Genomic DNA, 21,590 nt, shown 5'->3' on the forward strand with positions numbered 1-21,590 from the left:
TTAAAAAGCCTAATTCATTCAAGAACCAAAGTTCTTTAGAAAAACGGCTGATGCCATGTCTCCAGCATGAAATGCACAAGATGAGCCGGGCATATCTTGACATAATCAGTCTATGTCAAATGGACAGGGGAACCATTTTGAAGAAGCTTGTACTACCAAAAGGTAGGACAATTTGAGTTATCAATTTAAAAATAACTGCAATGGATTATTGAGTTTATAATAATACTTAAACAAAAGCAACAACAACACCTCATTGGTCACCTTGGAAGAATAATGGAAATGAAATTAGCATTTTAAAAACTGGTAAATAAAGAGAAAGTATCATTCCTTCCTTTCCTATATAAATTGAACTCAAGTAAACCAAGAAGTCAATAAAGGAAAGTTGCTCTTAATAATAAGGAAATCCTGCTAATAAATAAAAAGAGAAAGAACTTCTGGTAAGGTTTAATCCTACCAGTGTTAATGGATATAACAATGTGAGACTAATTTGTGAAAGACATACAGTAAAATCAATTAGTTTAATGTTTTTTTTGTTTTGTTTTGTTTTTTTGCGTTACGCGGGCCTCTCACTGTCGTGGCCTCTCCCGCTGCAGAGCACAGGCTCCGGACGTGCAGGCTCAGTGGCCATGGCTCACGGGCCCAGCCGCTCCGCGGCATGTGGGATCTTCCCGGACTCGGGCACGAACCCATGTCCCCTGCATCAGCACGCGGACTCTCAACCACTGCACCACCAGGGAAGCCCTAGTTTAATGTTTAATTTATATTTTGCTATGAGCATTACTATCATTTTCTAATGGGAAACTTGGTGGACGTTTGTTTTGTTTTGCTTTTCCGTTGTTTTTTTTTCCCCCAAAATAAATCAGATGCCAAGTGTCTTAAGTAGGCTAATTAACCAGTAAATAGTGAAGGAGATTTAGTCAAACACACAGCTGGGGAGGGCATAATTATCTTAAATTATCTTAAAGAGAAGGTGAGACCCTAAGAGAGCACTTGTAGATATAATTTACTGCTTTAGAAGGAAGAGATGCAGCCCTTGGGTTTTTACCCCCTTTCAGCTCCTACTTCTCATGATATTTCAGAAAATGAGGAGCACTGATGCTAAACAGCATAAAGGAGGCAGAGAGCAAAGCCACATTGAAGAGAGATTCAATTTTGACTTCTCAGAGGACATTCTCGGAAGAGGCTCTCCTAAGGGAAGAAAAGTAAGGGGCACCTGATGCAGGTGATGACTCTGAGGCCCCGGGAACTTCTGAGCCCAGGTTTAAGGAAGAACTTAAAGAAGAGAACAATTGCTTATGTTTTTGAGAATGGTACAACTGTGTATCTTTAGAAATATCTGTACTTTAAAAAAATGGAATAAAATACCTAGGAATAAACCTACCTAAGGAGACAAAAGACCTGTATGCAGAAAACTATAAGACACTGATGAAAGAAATTAAAGATGATACAAACAGATGGAGAGATATACCATGTTCTTGGATTGGAAGAATCAACATTGTGAAAATGACTATACTACCCAAAGCAATCTACAGATTCAATACAATCCCTATCAAACTACCAATGGCATTTTTCACAGAACTAGAACAAAAAATTTCACAATTTGTATGTGGAAACACAAAAGACCCTGAATAGCCAAAGCAATATTGAGAAGAAAAACGGAGCTAGAGGAATCAGGCTCCTGGACTTCAGACTATACTACAAAGCTACAATAATCAAGACAGTATGGTACTGGCACAAAAACAGAAATATAGATCAATGGAACAGGATAGAAAGCCCAGAGATAAACCCACACACATATGGTCACTTTATTTTTGATAAAGGAGGCAAGAATATACAGTGGAGAAAAGACAGCCTCTTCAATAGGTGATGCTGGGAAAATTGGACAGCTACATGAAAAAGAATGAAACTAGATCACTCCCTAACACCACATACAAAAATAAACTCAAAATGGATTAAAGACCTAAATGTAAGGCCAAAAACTATCAAACTCTTAGAGGAAAACATAGGCAGAACACTCTTTGCCATAAATCACAGCAAGATCCTTTTTGACCCACCTCTTAGAGAAATGGAAATAAAAACAAAAATAAACAAATGGGACCTAATGAAACTTAAAAGCTTTTACACAGCAAAGGAAACCATAAACAAGACCATGGTTCTGAAGAACCTAGGGGCAGGACAGGAATAAAGACGCAGATGTAGAGAATAGACTTGAGGACACGGGGAGGGGGAAGGGTAACCTGGGACAAAGTGAGAGAGTGGCATGGACTTATACATACTACCATATGTAAAATAGGTAGTGGGAAGCAGCTGCATAGCACAGGGAGATCAGCTCGGTGCTTTGTGACCATCTAGCGGGGTGGGATAGGGAAGATGGGAGGGAGATACAAGAGGGAGGAGATATGGGATATATGTATAGCTGATTCACTTTGTTATAAAGCAGAAACTAACACACCATTGTAAAGCAATTATACTCCAATAAAGATGTTAAAAAAATGCTATGAAACATGTCATTTGGCATTAACTAAAATTGCTTTTAAAGGATCATTTAAATGAAGAAATTATTTCTATATGAAAAGCAGAGAAATTTAAGAAGTTATCTGCACATAATCCAGTAAACGATTTGGAGTGAGGAGATTATAGTTCCAGTTTTGTTAATTAATTAAAACCTGTCTGGGCTCAATTTTCTCATCTATTAAAAAAGTAATATTTCTGCTTCCTTCATAAGCTTTTGGTAATAATTTAGAAGGAGAGTATAGGAAAAAATTTTAACTCATGAAGAATTATATACAGTTTTGAAATAATTAAGAAAACATTTATTGAATACATGAATACACAATATCAACGAGAGTCTCTATCTTCCAGCTAGGGAATGTTTAATCATAGAATATAACTGATATTTGGTGGCAGCACAACAAAGTTATAGTGAATAAGCACATTAAACCTATTAAGTTCTATAACTATATAATTAGATCTCATGGGGTAGCTGCTTTGCGACATTGTTTTTTTACACACAGATGGACAAACATGGTTATCATGGGATTCAGTTTCCTTTGTTTAAGCTTTGACAACCGGGAAAATCCAACAAAGCTTTCTAGTAATAAATACTACTAAGTATATCACTGACCTATGAGTGGTTATCCAAGAGATATTTAACACTGAATCTATACCATATGGTTATTCACAGACAGTGTGAACCTGAGGGTTTCCTAGCCGCAGTTTCCACATCTCTAGGCTTGAATACTAACAGTCCATATCTAAGGGGATTAAATGAATAATGCCCCACAGAAAATATCCAATAAATGGTAACTATTCTATTATATTATTATGAAAATGTACACTTGACTTCTGTCAATTGAACTGGGTACTTGATTAGTAGTTAAAACCCAAAGTAGTGTTTCCTTTTATATATGTTAAGTGAAGTTGTTACCATGGGAATGGTGAATAAGACAGGAAAAGTCTAGATGAAAGTTGGAACTTACCCTGAATTTTCAACTAGAATATTTTCATAAGGTTTCTTCAAAATTTGCCTGTGTGTGCACGTAATCACTTTGGATGATTTCTGCTCTTTCTTTAGATTAACCAATGCATACAAACTCATCCATTCAGACACCTGCTCTTGCTCTGAGTCTTTCCTAAGGCTGTACTACCTCAAATGCCCTTGCTTCTCATATCTGTCCTCCCATGCCTCCTCCAACAAAAATCCTTCCCCAAAGATTTCAGCCTCTTATGACCTTGTCCTCCTGAGCCCCTACATCTTGTAGGGCCTATTTGTTAAAAAAAAAAATTGACACCATCATGTTGCTTAATATGTTGGAAAACATTTTCACTGCTTATGTCTTCTTTCTCTATGTAAGCGTATATACTTCTCACCCATCTCTGTATTCTCCTCAGCACCCAGCTAGTACACATACAGTAAACATTTGCTGAATGAAACAAAAATGGAACTGGTCCAGTATAAATCCCAGGATTAGAAAGAAATTTAAACATTATGTACGTCAATTCCTTACCTAGTGCTTCTATCTTTCCATATTCTTTTCGAGAGATTGTCTCGGTGTGAATAACTCTTGTAATAGAGGACTCACTACCACTCAAAATTTCTATTTTTAAGAAGTTTTAAACATTAGAAGATTGTTTATTTTGTGGGATACTAGAAATTTAGTATTATTGCAGTTATCTTGGTGTTTATTGTAGTCCCCTTTAGATCTACTCATTGCTGATACAATACTGATAATGGTCAATAATGACACTATTTATATTACACCATATTTCAAGGAAAACAAATGCTTAGTCTGCATACTTAAGGGTACTAAGCAGTGGGGGTTAAAAATAGGAACTCCAAAAAATTACTTTTCATGTGATTTGGGATAAATTTCTTTTATCTGTAACAGGACTCCTTCATAAGATTAACACTAAAACAGCTAATTAATACTAAAATCAAACACTCTATTTTAGAAATGCTAAAAGCAGTTGAGAGAAGGAAAGTGGGAAAGTTAATATTTTAGCTAGTGATTCGGTTGTATATGGAAATTGAGTATTTGGCTATAAAAATTAATAAACTAAATAATTTGCAGCAACAATATTCATGTATTTGGAGGTGTAAGAAAGTTCAGGGGCAAGCACAGAAACCGGTCCATTCGTCTTTTACATGTAAGTTAGAAGATTCCTTAATCAAAAAAAAAGAACCCTATTATATAGGAAGCTAGAGATGGCCTTTGAATTGGTTATGGGAGACTTTTCTTAAAATAAATGTCTTAAGGGCTTCCCTGGTGGCGCAGTGGTTAAGAATCCGCCTGTCAATGCAGGGGACAGGGGTTCGAGCCCTGGTCTGGGAAGATCTCACATGCCACGGAACAACCAAGCCCGTGAACCACAACTACTGAGCCTGTGCTCTAGAGCCCGTGAGCCACAACTACTGAAGCCCGCGTGCCTAGAGCCCGTGCTCCGCAACATGAGAAGCCACTGCAATGAGAAGTCTGCACACCGCAATGAAGAGTAGTCCCCGCTTCCTGCAACTAGAGGAAAGCCCACGCGCAGCAACGGACACCCAATGCAGCCAAAAATAAATAAATAAAATAAATAAATTTATTAAAAAAAAACCAAACGTCTTAAGAAGTGCTTCTCGGGCTTCCCTGGTGGCTCAGTGGTTGACAGTCCACCTGCCAATGCATAGGACACGGGTTCGTGCCCCGGTCCGGGAAGATCCCACATGCCGCGGAGCAGCTGGGCCCGTGAGCCGTGGCCGCTGAGCCTGCGCGTCCAGAGCCTATGCTCCGCAACGGGAGAGGCCACAACAGTGAGAGGCCCGTGTACCGCAAAAAAAAAAAAAAAGGAAGTGCTTCTCAATACATTTGAGATGAAAGTCTATTATGAAAAGTCTATTATGATAAGCATGGTTATTGTTCAGTCTTTTATTTCAGGGTTATATAGCTGCAGGCTTAGGATGACCTAGGAAATAGGGAAGAAAGTCAACAATTTCTTTGCTGTTGAGCGGAAAAAAAAAAAAAGCATTTAGAAAACAGTTATAATTAAATACCAATTTTTTGGTTAAAAATCATGACAATTACTGAAAAGAAAGAAAAAAGAGAAAATAACACTTGCTAAGTATAACAGTAGACACATAAATACAATAGTGAGGAATTCCAGGAATGAAAGAATTAGAAGTGGAGAGAAATAACTTTTAAGATGGGCATAAAAACAAGGTGAATTTGCAACAGTAGAAGATTTAGCAATTTAGTACTATTTTGTTAGAAACAATAAAAGCTATCTATATTTAAATGACAGAATGGAGAGAAAGTGAATAATCAACAGTAAACAATAAGACATTCTTTTTGACTTGCAACTGTATTTTCTAAAGTTCTTCTCTGTCACTTTACAACTATTAGAGTTATTCCTGCTGACAAAAGGAGTTGAATCTTACCCAGCAACCTTGGAGCAGTCTGAAATACAATTTGAAAATGAAACAAAACATAAAAGGAAAAGAACCAAGAATTAAATATTAAATGGAACATCACTGTATGTAATGCATACCTAATAATATGAAAAATAAGATGGTGTAAGAAAGAGCAAAATTATTTTTGGTATAAGATTTTTTTCTTGAATAATATATCAGTGTTGGTTTGGCAAGAAAAAAAAAAAAAAAGAAACACTCCTGATACTAGTATAACCCAGAATGCTTCTTGGGATCTCTTTTTGTTTCTTCAGTGTGCTTATTTTGAAAATGTATCCCAGATCCCAATTTGGATTAACTAATAGCCAAAGAGGTCTGGTATTCCAAGAAGAGGTAGCGAATGTACAACTTATTAATCTTTCAATAGCGTCAGAAGGCCAACAAGGCTGGGGTGAGGCATGGGTTAGACCAAAGCAAAGATTTATGGCTGCTGGCACTCCCTGCCATTCTTCTTGTCTGGAAGAAGATGCATTACCCGTTTTTTCTCTTTTTTTTTAATAAGCAGGCCAGCCCTGTCCTCTGGATCCCAACAGGGTGAAAGCTCCAGGAATGCAGAAACTACATGTCCTGCCTCTAGCACAGAGCCCAGCACATAGTAGGTACTAAATCAATATTTGTTAACAGAATGAATATATATCACGTCTGTCGTGTGGCAGACCAACTGAAATGACATCTCACATGATAACCACTGGAACAAATGACCTCCTTGTCTTGGAAGACCTTTTGCCCAGAGCAATCCAAAAGCTTTTATGGCAAGCCTTGGGGTTAGGTTTAAAAGGCCCAGATCAGGCAGAAGCGCATTGGCAAGCAGAGTAAGGGGCAGTCAAAGACTGTCCTCAGAGAGCAGCCCCAGGGCCTGCAGGAGTGACGGGAGAATGTGGAGCGGCCCAGATGAGCCTGTGGGTTGTCAGAGACTTGTAGGCCCCAGACATCGATGTCAGTAGTTGAGTGTTTACAGTCCTCTTTAATTAAAAGGTTATTTGACAACTTGAGATGGGAAGCAAAAAGATATCCTCTAGAGTGTATTTCAAGGGCCCTGAGGAGTGCTAAATAAAGTCAAAGGAAATGTGATAACAACCCAGAAAGGAACCTGGGTCCTTTTTACAACTGCTCCCTGACACAGGGTCACACTGGTAACCTTCACTACGGAGATGCTAATGGAGATACGGGCTTTATTCATCCATCCCATTTACTATACCACATGTTCTATGCCTTGCAGCTGGAGTAAGACTGGCTCTGACCTCTGTAGGCTTGAATGATACAAGTTGTTTTCCCTTTAATTCTAAGGATACACTGTTCTGAAGGAGGAGAATTTTCAACAGAAAAGTGTTTGAAGGTGAGCAGAAAGGTTGGCTGGAAATTATTAGTTGATAAATTATTATAAGAACAAAAAACAAAAGCATACGGGAAGCCAAGAGAAAATTATCCAAACAAAAATGAAGGTAACATAGAGAAGAGATAGGGAAGAAACCTAAGATAGGGAGACAAATTAAAGATTTTATACTTTTTGCTGCATATTTCTTTTTTTTTTTTTTTTTTTTTGCATATTTCTTTTTATTCCCCGCTAATAAGAATCTGGTTTAGATAGCTTAGGTGTGGAAGTCAACTAGGCATGTATAGACTAATACAGGTCAAACTTCTAAATAATGACTCCCATAAACAGAAAGCCACACTTGGAGGAGGAGGGCTAATTCTTCTTCAGAAAAAGAGATGATTCTATAATTATAAAAACTGCCACTTAGTGAGTGTCCACTATGCCACCAGGCACAACACAGATGTTTTATATTCATTTCCACTACCTTTTATGGTGTGTATTATCATGTGCTTAACAGATGACAAAACTAAGAGGTTAAGTAACTTGCTCAAGGTCACAAAGAAAAGAAGAGGCGGGGCTTCCCTGGTGGCGCAGTGGTTGAGAGTCCGCCTGCCGATGCAGGAGACGTAGGTTCGTGCCCCGGTCCGGGAGGATCCCGCGTGCCGCGGGGCGGCTGGGCCCGTGGGCCATGGCCGCTGAGCCTGCGCGTCCGGAGCCTGTGCTCCGCAGCGGGAGAGGCCACAGCAGTGAGAGGCCCGCGTACAGGAAAAAAAAAAGAAGAGGCGAATTCTAACCTACTTCTCTCAGTTTGAGTTTTTTCCCCACGATACTACCTATAACATTTATTTGTTTAGTGACAGAAGAGTGACAATATTAGATTTCTCTTTAGGGAGCAATTTCCCAAGACTGTATTTTCCATTTAGCTGTGCCTGAATTATTGATTTGTTTATAATTGTTATCCTTTACCATAAAGATCTATGTTCAATCTGGGGAATAAGAAAACTATTAGAATGATAGTTTTCTTCATGACAACTGTATCATATATCAATTAAAATGAACATAACTGGGCTTCCCTGGTGACGCAGTGGTTAAGAACTCGCCTGCCAATGCAGGGGACATGGGTTTGAGCCCTGGTCCGGGAAGATCCCACATGCTGCGGAGCAACTAAGCCTGTGTGCCACAACTACTGAAGCCTGTGCGCCTAGAGCCCGTGCTCCACAACAAGAGAAGCCACCGCAATGAGAAGCCCATGCACCACAACAAAGACCCAATGCAGCCAAAAATAAATAAATTAATTTTAAAAAAATGAACATAGCTTCCTAACAGCCTGGGCAGGTGTTGCTAAGTACTATAATACTACACTCAACAACTGTGAGAATCTTGAGAAAAATTACAAATGATAAGCCAGGAGAGCTGCTGTTTCTGAATCAATGCATCCTGCAAAAACACTTCAAAAATCTCAGGATACAGTACTGAATGCATGTACGAACACAGCACCAAAGAAAAAGGAGGTGAGGAGAAGACTAGCTAGAATATGAGCAAATAGGAAGCAGAATTAGGGAGTAGTCTCTTGAAGGATGAAATTCCCCTGGTATCAGGTGTACATCAAATTTCACAATTTCTAAGTAGCCTCAAAAATCAAAAAGTCCCACAGAATATGTCTTTAATTATCCAGTTAAAGAAGGAAGAAAGCATCTGCTTTTCCTTCTTAAAATTTATAATTAACACAGGGCAAGGGATCACAGCCTCCCCTAGTAGAGCAATGACCTCCAATAACATACCGTTTCTCTGGTTACAATGAAGAATCTTTCTTGCTGTCTTTTTGACAAAAATTGTTCACGTGTTATTGGCATGGTACCAGAGGAAAAAAGATGCACTGAGCTGAGTGTTTAGTAACTTCTTTTAATTTTAAAATCAAGTAGCAATTATAGTAAAATCTCATAAACTATTGACCTTTCCCCCTCATCCTCAACTGTGCCCAAACATTTTGAAAAAACAGAACCAACAGATGCACAGAGACTTTCATCACAAATCCTTAGAACACCTAAAACCTCACGGAAGAAGGAAGAGAGACTAGGTGGGGCAGAGAGCTTGAAAGCTGGAGGGACTGAGGTATGAAAAAAACCGTGATAGATTTCATGTCTGGGTGGAGTAAGGAAGTCCTCAAAATTTTCACTTCTACTTCCTCTCAACTAGACTAGATCAGTGGTTCTCAACTTTGGCTGACATTGACAACACTTAGACAGGTTTTATTGCCTGGGCACCACCTCCTAGAAATTCTGATTTAATTAGTCTTGTGTAAGGTTCAGGCATCTGAATGCTTTAGAAACTCCCCAGGTGATCCTAATGTGCAGAGAGGGTTGAGAACCGCTGACCTAAATAATTCAGAGATAGGAATAAATGCAAACCACATGGGCAAAGTTCTAACTGTTTTCACCTCATCAGGAGAAAAAAAGTCCTGAGATCTCAAAATATCAGAACCTGAGAATATCACTAAACAATAGCAATAAACAATAGCAATAAACCTTCCTTCCTTCCAAGGAAAGGAAAGGAGGTAGAAGAATTTTGTGTGAACCTTTTCTCTGTCCCACTCCTGTAGGAAAGCAATTTTTCTCAGCAGTATACATTGTGCTAATCATTAGACTAGGTACCAGGTACACACAGGAGCATGAAGTCAATTCACAAATGAGGAAACAGCCTCAGAGACGCAAAGGAACTTCCCTAAGGCCAAAGAACAAGGAATGAAAACAGAACTCGATCCCAGATCTGTCCCAAGTCCAAAGCTTTTTCTCTTTTCCGTATCTTCTGGAACACTTCTTTGCACTGGCTAACTTAACTGGTACTGGGACAGAGTGTAACTTTAGCAACATTTTCCACTGCAGGGCCTTGAAGAGTTCTAAGGAACTTAATCCATAGCTCTCCTGGCAATTAGCAATCTGACATTGACAGCAAACAGGTAAAAGGGAGAAATATAAAGTAAGGTTGGAGGGGCAGGTAGGAGACTAATGGTAAAGGATCTTGAATGCCAAGTAAAGAGTTTGCAACGTATGAATGTACTAGTTAATTAACAAATCTACAGGTATGGAGGATATGCCCTGTGTTGGGCAGAGAGAACACTCTAAAGCCTAGACAATAGGGAGATATTGGAGGTTTTAGAGTTACTGTATCTAAGTGGCAATCTAATATGCCAAACCAGAAAACAAACTACAAGTAAAAAGAAAATATATCAAAACACTCCTTTCTCATGGTGTAATTAGGAAAAAGACAACAACCCAGAAACATTATAGATAAATCCATGTAAGACATTTACCATTCTCAAAAAATAAACTTTGAAAAGAAATTAGGGTTTTCAAGCCAAATCCTTTATGTTATTTTTTGTTACAGCTTCCACAGAATTTTTCCAAAGGATGAATTTAGTAGCTGATAAAATACAACTCTCCCACCCAGGGCAGATGGTCAGTATGACATCTTAGGATTGGAGTCGGTTATTAGCATATGTTGGAGTTAACAATAAAAAACGTAATGTATTATTAGTTCCCTTCAAGGCAGAAAGCATATTCTCCAGTTTAAAGGAACAAATTTAAAAATCAGAAAAGAAAAATGGAAGCCATTTTAGTCTCCCATAAAGCCAAATAATTAGTTAAAATGCTGTATTTAGATTACATATGCAAATTAATAGGAAAAAATATATAAAGCTGAATGAAAAAGGAAAGGCTAGCTTACTTTTCTTTATTACTCCAATAGGATGATTTCATACTTTTCATATTTTTAAAAAACAACTTGCTTTTCTCCACTTTAAAGGGATATTTAAAATTAAGATAATTTAAACTCTTACAAACAAATGTATACCCTTTACTTCCTGTATATCTGAACTTCCTATTGGAAGTTTCCAGCGTTTTAAAGAATTTAAGGCATTAAGAAGGTTGGCATTTGGAATGGCACAAGAATGCATTTTACATGACATTAAGCAAATCAACTCAATGTAATATTTACTTTATATTTATTATATCAAATATGTAATTATCCTAGTATTTATTTTCATCATACAGCAACTTTAGCCATACTTTTTAATCCTATGTGAGTGTGTATGTGCATGTGCACATATGTGTGTATGATTACATGTGGTGATAAACTGATATACATGTTCATTTTTACTCTGGTTCCATTTTCATGATTTCTTGATTCGGGGGGGGGTGTGATCAGAGACTACAAGTAAAGATAAAACTCATAGTCTCTATGAGTTAGTAGCTTTTGATTTCTTTTAAAAAAGCTTTCAAAGATCTTGTACCTTTTTATTCTTGAAAATGATTAGGACAATGGCTCATTACATACCATAATCTGTGATTTTACAGGACACCAAATACAGCTCTTTCAGGTTTTGTCCTTCCTTTGCAATGACCTCCACACACCTAAAACACATACAAAAAATGGTGAGTTACACTAATGCGTTTCAAGTTAAATTAGCAAGAGTTTGGCCAGGACGGTAACAGGAAGAGGTCAGCGTTTGATGAATGCCACAGCTCTCTCCTTTCAACAAACCTCTTTCAAGGTGTTTCAGGAAAAGGTATTATATTCCCTGCTTTAAACTCAAGTGCTCTAATACCTAAATGACTTTAATTAAATACATTTATGACTAGCACATCTTTTAAAACCAAAGTGATGAAAGAGAGATATTCCTGTAAGAGTAGTGTTACATTTGGTAATAAAGGATTAGTAAACATGTGCTATATAATGAACATATGTTATTTACATAAAAAATAATGTAATTAAAGTGTAGAATATAGACAGATGGTTATTATAAAAGAATGGTAATATTGCTCATTGTTTAATTATTAATGATGGACTTTGATAACACTGAAGTACACATTTTGTGAAATTTTATTCAAAATAAAAATGTTTTCAAAATCTGTAACACTGATTAAAGATGAAAGAAAAATCGTACACATAAGAACTTTAAAATCTTTTACTTTAAAATGTTTTACTCTTAACATTTTAAATGAATTGTTGCATACATATAGGCCATATTCATAATATAGATATAGATATGTAAGATTTAAAGTCTTTTCTGGTTTCATTTCAGTTAAAAGGTTTTTGAATGGTGTACTCTGCTCTAATGGCCGTAGTGGAACATGTAGTACAGAATTGAATGAACTTTGAAAACAATGATTAACAGTGTGGCTCAGTCCCCTGAATTATCAGAAAAACCTGTACAGTCAAACTGACACATTGGCAGATGCATCCTTCAATGCAGCTCCTGTTTTAATCTTTATAAATAACTGTTAAGTAAAAGGGTAAAAGCAAAAAGAGTCATTAACCTTTTCTAGAAAGTAAGGATCAAGTAATTTGATACCTATGTGTGTAATCCATCAAAAAATTACTGAGTATCCATCTCTGTCTTCCAGATATTTTATTTGCTGTCTGGCTTATTTGTAAGTATCTTCATAAAATGTCAGGAAATTTTATACAATTTTACTTCACATAATTTATTACTGAAGGTTAAATTAATTATAGAGAAGACATATTTTTCTTTTAAAAATATTTTTATAGAATATTGTTTTAATGGAATGATAAACATTTCTAAGTTCCTCAGAATAACTGAATAGACATTTTTTTGGCTATTTAAAAAAAAAAAAGGTATATGATAAAAATGGGTAAGCTCTTCCATGGTTACAACAGAAAACTTAAAACAGTAACAATGTAATTATGATTGATACAGGTTATTATGAAGGGAAATTTTTAAACCTAATTCCGTGTCATTTCGCTTTACTGTAATATTTGAATAAAGCCATAAAAAAAGGGAAAATAAAACATTACAGGCAACCACCATGTTTTACATATGACTTTAAAAACTAATTTTCACATACTAAGGATAAAATAAAGGTCCTAGATGATTATATTATAAATAGTTAATAAAAAGTCTACTTTCTACTGTATCGAATATGCATAGCTCTCTGTCCTCCTCCATTACCTACCAAAAAAGTTAGCAGATCCAACATTTTGTATGACCACCACAAAATGAAATAAGTTAGTGCAGAAATAATGTTCATATCATTTATTTTGTTTTCATGGTCTTTTCAAATAGTTCAAAACACCTGATTTTACATCTGATTATGGAAAAACTCTAAGCAAATACAATATTCTATTTGTGTTCCTGCCACTTGATTCTATATTAATAGGTATGCTACAAGCACACGAGAACATTAAAGACACACAGAGCAGACTACAGACAGCAAACACAAATTGATTTCAGTGTACAAGCCAGATCAAATGCTATTTCATAGGCAACAAAAACCGGTATTCACATAAAATCAGATAATCAATCACTGGATAAAAACTGTCCTAAAACTGATGAAAGGCCTTGAGCATCAGGTTTCCTCCCTACATGACAGAGAAAGTTATGAATAGATATTACACATATATTTAGCTTACTCAAGGGGCAATAGCCAAGAGAAAACATGTGATTAAGAAATAAAAAACAGTACAGTACATATCTTTTAGAGGAAAAAAAAGAGAAACATAAGAGAAAAGCACTTTGCTTTTACAAAGGATCACCTAGGATTTTTGTTCTTTTGTTTAAATGTTTTTTTAATTAATTAATTAATTATTTAAAAAATAAGGAACGCTTCATGAATTTGTGTGTCATCCTTGCGCAGGGACCATGCTAATCTTCTCTGTATCATTCCAATTTTAGTGTATGTGCTGCCGAAGCAAGCACTTGCTCTGTTTTTAAAAGTCCAGTCACGGGCTTCCCTGGTGGCGCGGTGGTTGGGAGCCCGCCTACCAATGCAAGAGACACGGGTTCGTGCCCCGGTCCGGGAGGATCCCACGTGCCGCGGAGCGGCTGGACCTGTGGGCCGTGGCCGCTGGGCCTGCGCGTCTGGAGCCTGTGCTCCGCAGCGGGAGGCGCCGCAGCGGTGGAGGGCCCGCATACCGCAAAAAGAAAAAAGTTCAGTCACATAAGGTTTTCCAAATACTTTTAATTACCCTGTAATCACAGCCAGTGTGCTAGAAGTTATGCACAACGTAAAACTATTCCGCAAATAGGAATTCATGGAGGAAAAAAAAGTATTCCCTGGAAGATTTTTGGCAAAAATTTTTTTTTAATTTAAATATCACATATTTCATGGATGTGATATTTGAGAAGTCCCAAGTTCTGTGAACCTGGACTGAAACTCAATATCATATTAACACACAAAATTGAGTGGTTCAAATAAATAGGTAAAATAGCTGTTTTTTTGAGAGTTGAAAATGGAAGTGGTTTATATTATCCTGTTACTGCAAATTGGTGAAAATGGAACCCCACATCAGGTCCCTGGCTAGTGTCTTAAGTCCTGTGATTCGTCTAGGCCTACCTAGTTTCCCAGGCAGCTTGTAGTGATAGCAAGTCATGATGAGAGACCACGCTGGTGACTGTCCTTTCCTTCTAAAACTTTTAGAGTCCATTCTAGAATATATTTACAGGAGGTACCCTAACACAAGTCTGTTGACCACATTTACTCTAAATCTACTCTGTTTCAAGAGTCTTGGCTTTAGTTGTGGCCTTTAGTGTATTAACATCAGAGAATTTCCCAGTTCACTGCATAGACTGTATGCAGGCAACAAACAAGGCTTAGTAATTATTTACACCTTGACTACAGGTATTCATGTAAATTTTTAAGGGGTATTAAAAATGATACCCAAAAATGGGAGGAATGTTTGCAAAGTCATGGTCTGTGAGGAGAGTGAAAGAACCAAAGACCACATTTAAAACCTTTGCTTCTCCATCCCCTCTCCTATTCACAGATATCAAATAGGAAAATATGCATTAATCTCAGTGATTAATTATAGTTTTGTCCCTAGGGGTAAGCCATGAATTCCTAAACTCAGAATCCAGAATTCAAAATTTTCCCATTATCCCCCTACCCGTCCCCACCATCCCTAAGGATAAACCTCAGAATACCATATGACCAACATTTTCTATGGGTCAGTGCATTCGAAGATTTTCTATTTCATGCATGCAACCTAAGGAATTACGAAACTTGGGAAAAGAACAATATCCTTAGGGAAAGTAATAATCTGTAAGATTATTAAGAACAAATTCATAATATAGGAATATGGCATAGTGGAAAAATGCAGAAGAATATCAAATATTGTTAAAGTAGCCCATGAACATCAAACACAAGCCTACTAAACCACCTTTCTGAGTTCTGAGAAACAAGAGGAGACATGTTTTAACAAGAGTGAATAAAGAATCAGAAGACATACATTCTATTTTCACCTGCATGAAACCACAGAACAACCCCTATCTTCTTTGAAGTCCCACATCATCATTCTTTATAAAAATGAGGGCCTATATGAAAAATTTATCCAAATGAAATGTCCTAGGTTCATTTAAAGATATTTTAGTTCATTCTGAATTGCCTCCCCTCAGATTATTTTCTTGCTTTTATGTTTTGGCAGGGTTCTGAAGAGAATTAAAAAATTGCAACCACTGTAAATTCCTGAGTAACAGCTGTTGAGTACATATATGTATAAACTCCGTTAGAACAGTGAAAAGGGCCAGAAAACCTGCTCCAAAGTGTCCAAAGCGTCCAGAATTATTTTTTATAATAATGTGGTTTTATGCTCACTTGCTTTTGATAACGTTCTAAAATGCACCTAAAACATTTGATGAAATATGAAAAACAGTAAAAAGGTACTTTTGTGATCAATATAGGGTTTGTTTTTTTTAAAAAAAGAGAAGGCATTACTTAGTTTCAGTGGAGGGAAAAATCTGTCTCCCTAGCAATAGATTCCTGGTAACCTGATTTATGTGAAGGGTAAAGGTTAATGAATTAAGCTGTGTAAGCTTCAAAACTATCAAAGGAATTCAAAAGAGCCTTGAATTATAGAAAACAATGGCCATTCTACATACATACCAAATTTTTATGTTTTTTGTCTCCAACTCAAAAGCTGGAACATGGCATTAGTGACAATTGAAAAGAACTAATGAGGAAATATGACTACATTGCTTGCAAAGAGGAGTGTCCTAGGAGACCTTGTTACTGTTTGTGATGTGTTTCAAATCCAAATGAAGCTAATTGGAGCTGCCAGACACTGGTTTGCAAATCTCACTTTAAAGGACAGGCTCAATCACCTTAGAGGTGTGAAAAGAAATGTCCCCATTAGAGATGCATTAGTATGTGGCTTGGTGAATTTCTAAATAAACTTTAGGATGTTCTTTCCTAAGTCACTTTTATATTTGAATAATAGATATATCTTCAAGCAGAAGAAAAAATGCAACAAGACAAAAACAACCCTACAGATTTAAAACAAAAAGTATGAACAGTGCTATGAAGTAATTGGCAAATAAGTGCAACGGGGAGCTAAGTACGTTTAAAGTCGAATAAACACGTAGATCAAACGTTAAAACTCCTTAAATACAAACACATCATAAAAGTGATCTATTTGGGGGTTTTAGAAATAGAACTTAATTTTCATCGTTTCCTGAAACTAGACAAACCAACAAGCCACTCTGTGTTATATAGATTGTAAGTGGGTAAAAGCAGAAGAGCCTGCAACACACACACACACACACACACATACACACACACACACACACACACACACACACGAAAAGGAATAAAAAGGATTTACAAGATCTAAAGAGAGAAACAAGGGAGCAAATTTGGTCCAATTCTCTGCTACAAAAGCTCATCCTGACTAACTCATATACGGGTCATTTAAATGATAGCAGAGGTCACCAAAACACAATTTGGCGTCTTACACAAAGAATATTGATATTTGATTGATTTTTCTAAAGCCCCAAATCGAGTTTTACTGACGTATAGTCTAATCCCAGTGCAGCAAATGAATGGACATGATTTATAGGTATACCCTGCTTTCAGAATGTGCACTATATAACAGATTTCTATGTTAAAAAAAGATAAATTTACAGTTAAACATTTACAAGATGAATCAATTCAAGAATTTACTAACAGTACCTTTCCCGTTATATGTGAATATAATTTCATTTATAAACATTCCATTCATAGGTACTTTTTTTAGTAACACGACACCTTAACATTACATAGCATTCAGTGGTTATTTTTATCTTTAACTTAAAGAAACGTACATAATGACAAATGAAAGCCTATTTCGAGAAAGTGATACATGGCATCATATTGATACGTTAAGCACCCTTTGTATTTCATGGTACACTTTCTTGTAAACGTTCTTCTATTCCATCCCTTTAACAGCACAGTATCAAATGTATGCTTAAGTCAATTTTTCATGCAAACATCTAAAGATAATCTCATAAAAGAGATGTTCACTGCAAGAGAGATTTTTTTAAAAGGATGACTTGCAATTAAAATGCTAAAGTGTTCACTCAAAACACAATATGTCTCAGGGGCAAAGACTAGGAGTGACATGCAAAATGTCACCAGCTCCACCAGTTACAATTCTCTTGGGATATTCATTAAGTTCTCACTTACCAAATGTTATTCTCTGGAAAGCCAAAATCTGATTAGTGAATCCAAGATTAATTTAGGTAGCTGCTACTTAAACAGTGGAAAACTGATGCCCATTTTGTCACACAGAGATAGTGAAAGATTACACAATGAGAAGAGTGGTTGGTTTGTTTGTTTTTAATAAGATGTACCACAATAAGTGGCCTGAGATGTTATTGAAACGTAAATTCTATGGGTTTACATCTCTGCCAACAGAGGTGTTACACCTTTGGAAGAGGTGGAGCAGATGTTGTCATCTGCTGATTCTGTCTGGACCACCTTTCCCTGACAGTCTCTAGCATTAGGTAGGTTTCCTAACTGGAGAGTAAGTAGGAGTCAGCACTGAAAAAGGAGTAATACAACAGCAAAATAATATCTTCTAACATATTTAGGAGTGACCATCACAAACCAGCTCTTACGGGAATATTTTGTTCCTTTATTTATATAGAAAAACATGTTTAATGTAATTTGAATGTTTCTTAGAGAACTTTAAAAATGTTTTTCAAATAGAATAAAGCCTGCAGTATTTTTTTAAATGCACATTTTCCTTAAGTTACTAAGAAACAAAATGGTTAAATGTTTTTCCAAAGCAAGGGGGCAGGGGAGAGGAAACCAAACTAACACATTTGGATAAACTTGGTTCTGGCTTTAATATTTCAGATACATTTATCCAAAAGTCTTGTTTTTAATTTTAGCCGTTGATCCATCCTTTTACCGCAGCTACACTAAACCATTATATAATTACTTGAGCTAACTTTTTCTAAGCGTGCCTCCGAGTATGTAAGAAGCAGAAAAAAAGATTCTAAGCTATTTCTGATTTATTTATTTCAACAAGGTTTTATTAAGTGTAAATTATGTGTTAGAAAAGTTAAAAGATCTAATCAGAAAGCCACATTATTATAAAATGATACCCATAATACTTATAACCTTGATAGATCAACTACTATTTATTTTTGCTGCTATGGCTGATATTAATGTTCATACCCAGCAGCAGAAAAAGCATATCACTGTCTCTATATCTACTGAAAATCAACTGAAAAGAGTCATGTTTCAGAACTGAAGGAAATGCTAGAAAGAAAGGGAAGGGGAAAATTTAAAGGTAAGACTTCCTAATTCAGCAGTTTAGTCATTCTTCAATGGAAAAAAAAAATGTAGTTATTTTGAAATAGGAAAAGTTAAGAAATCTCTTCCATCCTTAAAGGTTTTTGGGGTTCCATCAATTTATAGCCAATATCTCTGGGGGAATCCAGGCATTGCACAATGTTGATACAGTTAAGACTGGTGCTATCTTTATGGCATTCTGGCATATTTTAAGATAGAGGGTGGAAGAGAAGATTTTATTATCCTACATGTAACAAAAATTTACCGTCTGGAAGCAAAAGCCCAGGCTCTGAAAAAAAAAAAAAAAAACAGGAATATAAAAACATATAAAACTATGGTCCAGTTCAGTGAATTGTGATCCATCAGAGGCCATTCCTTTTCTGAAAAACAAGCAGGCAAAATTCTGGCAGTTCCAACTCCTACCCCATCCTACAATAATAAATAAGAACTTTAATGGTAAAGCTAGAAATATTTCAGAGACTTGTTAGGCTTCCAAACAGCTAACATGAAATTTAGATGGAATATTAAACATACAATTGATGATAATCTCCCTGCCCATCTCCACCCCCATTACACTTACTGCTTTAAGTATTGATGAGAAAGTCTCAATTCAACAGACATCATATATTTTAAGCTCACCTTTAATTTAAAATGGACAAGAGAAAATTATTTTAGTGGACTATAAAAATATACTGAAGATGAGATTTCAGGCATTATTCAGGAAAGAGTTAAGTACTTCCTTACCCGAAGACGCCACAAGTCGGCTTTGTAGTGACTAATTACCTCTTTAACCTCTGTACTGGGGGAGCTGGCCTGTGCTTCAATACCAGTTTTGTGATAGAGCCAAAGACTGATGTTCAACGGAGACCTCCCATGACCTGTGTAGCCAAGGAGTTAACTCAGACAAGATGCTGACAAAAGGTTTCCTTCTCACTTGGGAAGGCACAGAATCTCTTTTTGGATAAGCCAAATTCTCAGAAGACTATAAAACACAGCAGTAAAGACAATTATAAAAGTCAAAAGAATGGTTTCACTTTAGCTAACAATGATTCCCAACATCCCAATGTACCACTCAAAATTTTGTTTGAGAATGGTTTTAGCAATATGAAAAAACTATATTTGTAAAATGCAATGAAGAGGGCACCTAATTTGATATCTTTGAAAGCTTATAATTAGATAGCTGTAGTAGGACACAAAGAAAGCAGGTCAACATTCTCCGTTCCAAATGTTTCCCACATGCTTCAAGCATTCATATTCAGGAAGCCTGCACTCTGTCACTAATTTTTAAGCTTAGCAAATTTCTGGCCCAATCAAAAGCCAATAAAAGAATTTTTACAGGTGATTTTAAGTACAATTATAAAAAACTAATTAATCCTGTAATTGGGAGAAGAAAATGGTGAAGGCTTCTTATTAGTTTCTGAAAAAGAAAGTATGAGGAAGGAGTTCTAGGTTAGGGAGTGGGAAAAGTATAGGCAGTAGGAATAAAGTTATCCACATATTCATTCAGAAAGACCAAAGGAGAAAGATCACATGGCACTGAAGAAGACAAGGACACTACATAAACTTGACCTTATTGATGCTTAGCTAGATTGAACTCTGAACGCTTTGAGGCTTAAGGGTCTTCACTGCTGAATTCATAAAACCTACTTCCAAAGCTCCGGGACTCCCATTACCTTATTCCTATTTTCTTCCATATCATTACATATTAATGTCATGTCAGGGGTGAAATAATCTTTGCTTTAACATTTACAGGTAAGAGAGGCAGCGGGTCACCTTTAGTTGTTTTGGTACATTATGTTTACACGGAAAGATAACTTTCTTACTTAGTAAAAAGAAATAACATTTACACTTCTTTAAAAATAAAAACGAAAGAAACAATTCATATATTTCTACAAACTACAATAAGGGACATTAACCAAGAATCCTCTTATGAAAAGTATGCAGTTTACATTTTTAATCCCAAAGGAAGAATGACAACTGATTTCAGTTAATTTTTATTTATCTGAAGGATAGAGAAACAAAGGCCTCCCCATTTCCTTCTTAAATAATATTCAAGTAAGTGCAATAGAATGAGATTTTAAAATTCCAGAGAAAGGCTATTGAACCTTACTTAGCTTCACCTGGCCAGTTCAATGATACTTGACACTATAAAGTCCATTTGCCTGTAAAATATACTTCTAGAGGATTCTTTCTTAACACTTTAATTTATCCATCAATGACAAGAACTGATTATCAGCAATTTAATTTATATTCAAAGTGCTATGTAGTATAGATATCCACATGTATATAAATACACTTATAAATACAATTCTTAACAAATACTTTTCTCTTCCCAATCAACAAATAACTAATTGTTGTAAATCAACAAATTATCTCAATCAAAAAATATCTAATTGTTGTAAATGCACATAGTAAAGGAATTTTAGCAGCCTAGCCCCTGAAATGCCATGATCACTAAAATTCAGGTTGCTTTGCTTGAATTAGTCCTCAGTCTATTCCCTATGAAGGGAAAACACATCTCTTTGTTCTTGGAGAAAGTGGTGGAAAGCTAATGAAACCAGTGCTAAGACTGATAGAAACCATAGGGGGGAAGCATTACCCATTTTCTCCTTGCAGAAAGTTGCAAAAGCAAGACAGTAAGTAAGCATGGAGAAAGAAGACAGCACATTTCACAATTTGTTTCAGACAGCGGGTACCTTACAGGCAACATCATGTCTGACAGCCAGCAGGAACAAGCAACACTCCCAACCCCAGTCCT

At 36.3% G+C, this 21,590-nt stretch overlaps 1 protein-coding gene and 1 non-coding gene across 2 annotated transcripts in view; both read right to left on the minus strand.

The window, feature by feature from the left end:
• Positions 1-21,590, minus strand: part of FBXL17 (F-box and leucine rich repeat protein 17) — a 478,538-nt gene that overhangs the window by 150,832 nt on the left and 306,116 nt on the right. The window contains exon 7 of the mRNA XM_030869915.2: positions 11,595-11,671. Coding sequence (XP_030725775.1) covers positions 11,595-11,671 — 77 coding nt within the window. The remainder of the gene's footprint in view (positions 1-11,594; positions 11,672-21,590) is intronic.
• Positions 13,871-13,977, minus strand: LOC115860317 (U6 spliceosomal RNA). Its single transcript, XR_004042422.1, has one exon. It is a non-coding gene; the product is annotated as a U6 spliceosomal RNA (small nuclear RNA).

This window comes from Globicephala melas, chromosome 3, assembly GCF_963455315.2.
Source record: "Globicephala melas chromosome 3, mGloMel1.2, whole genome shotgun sequence".
NCBI lineage: Eukaryota > Metazoa > Chordata > Mammalia > Artiodactyla > Delphinidae > Globicephala > Globicephala melas.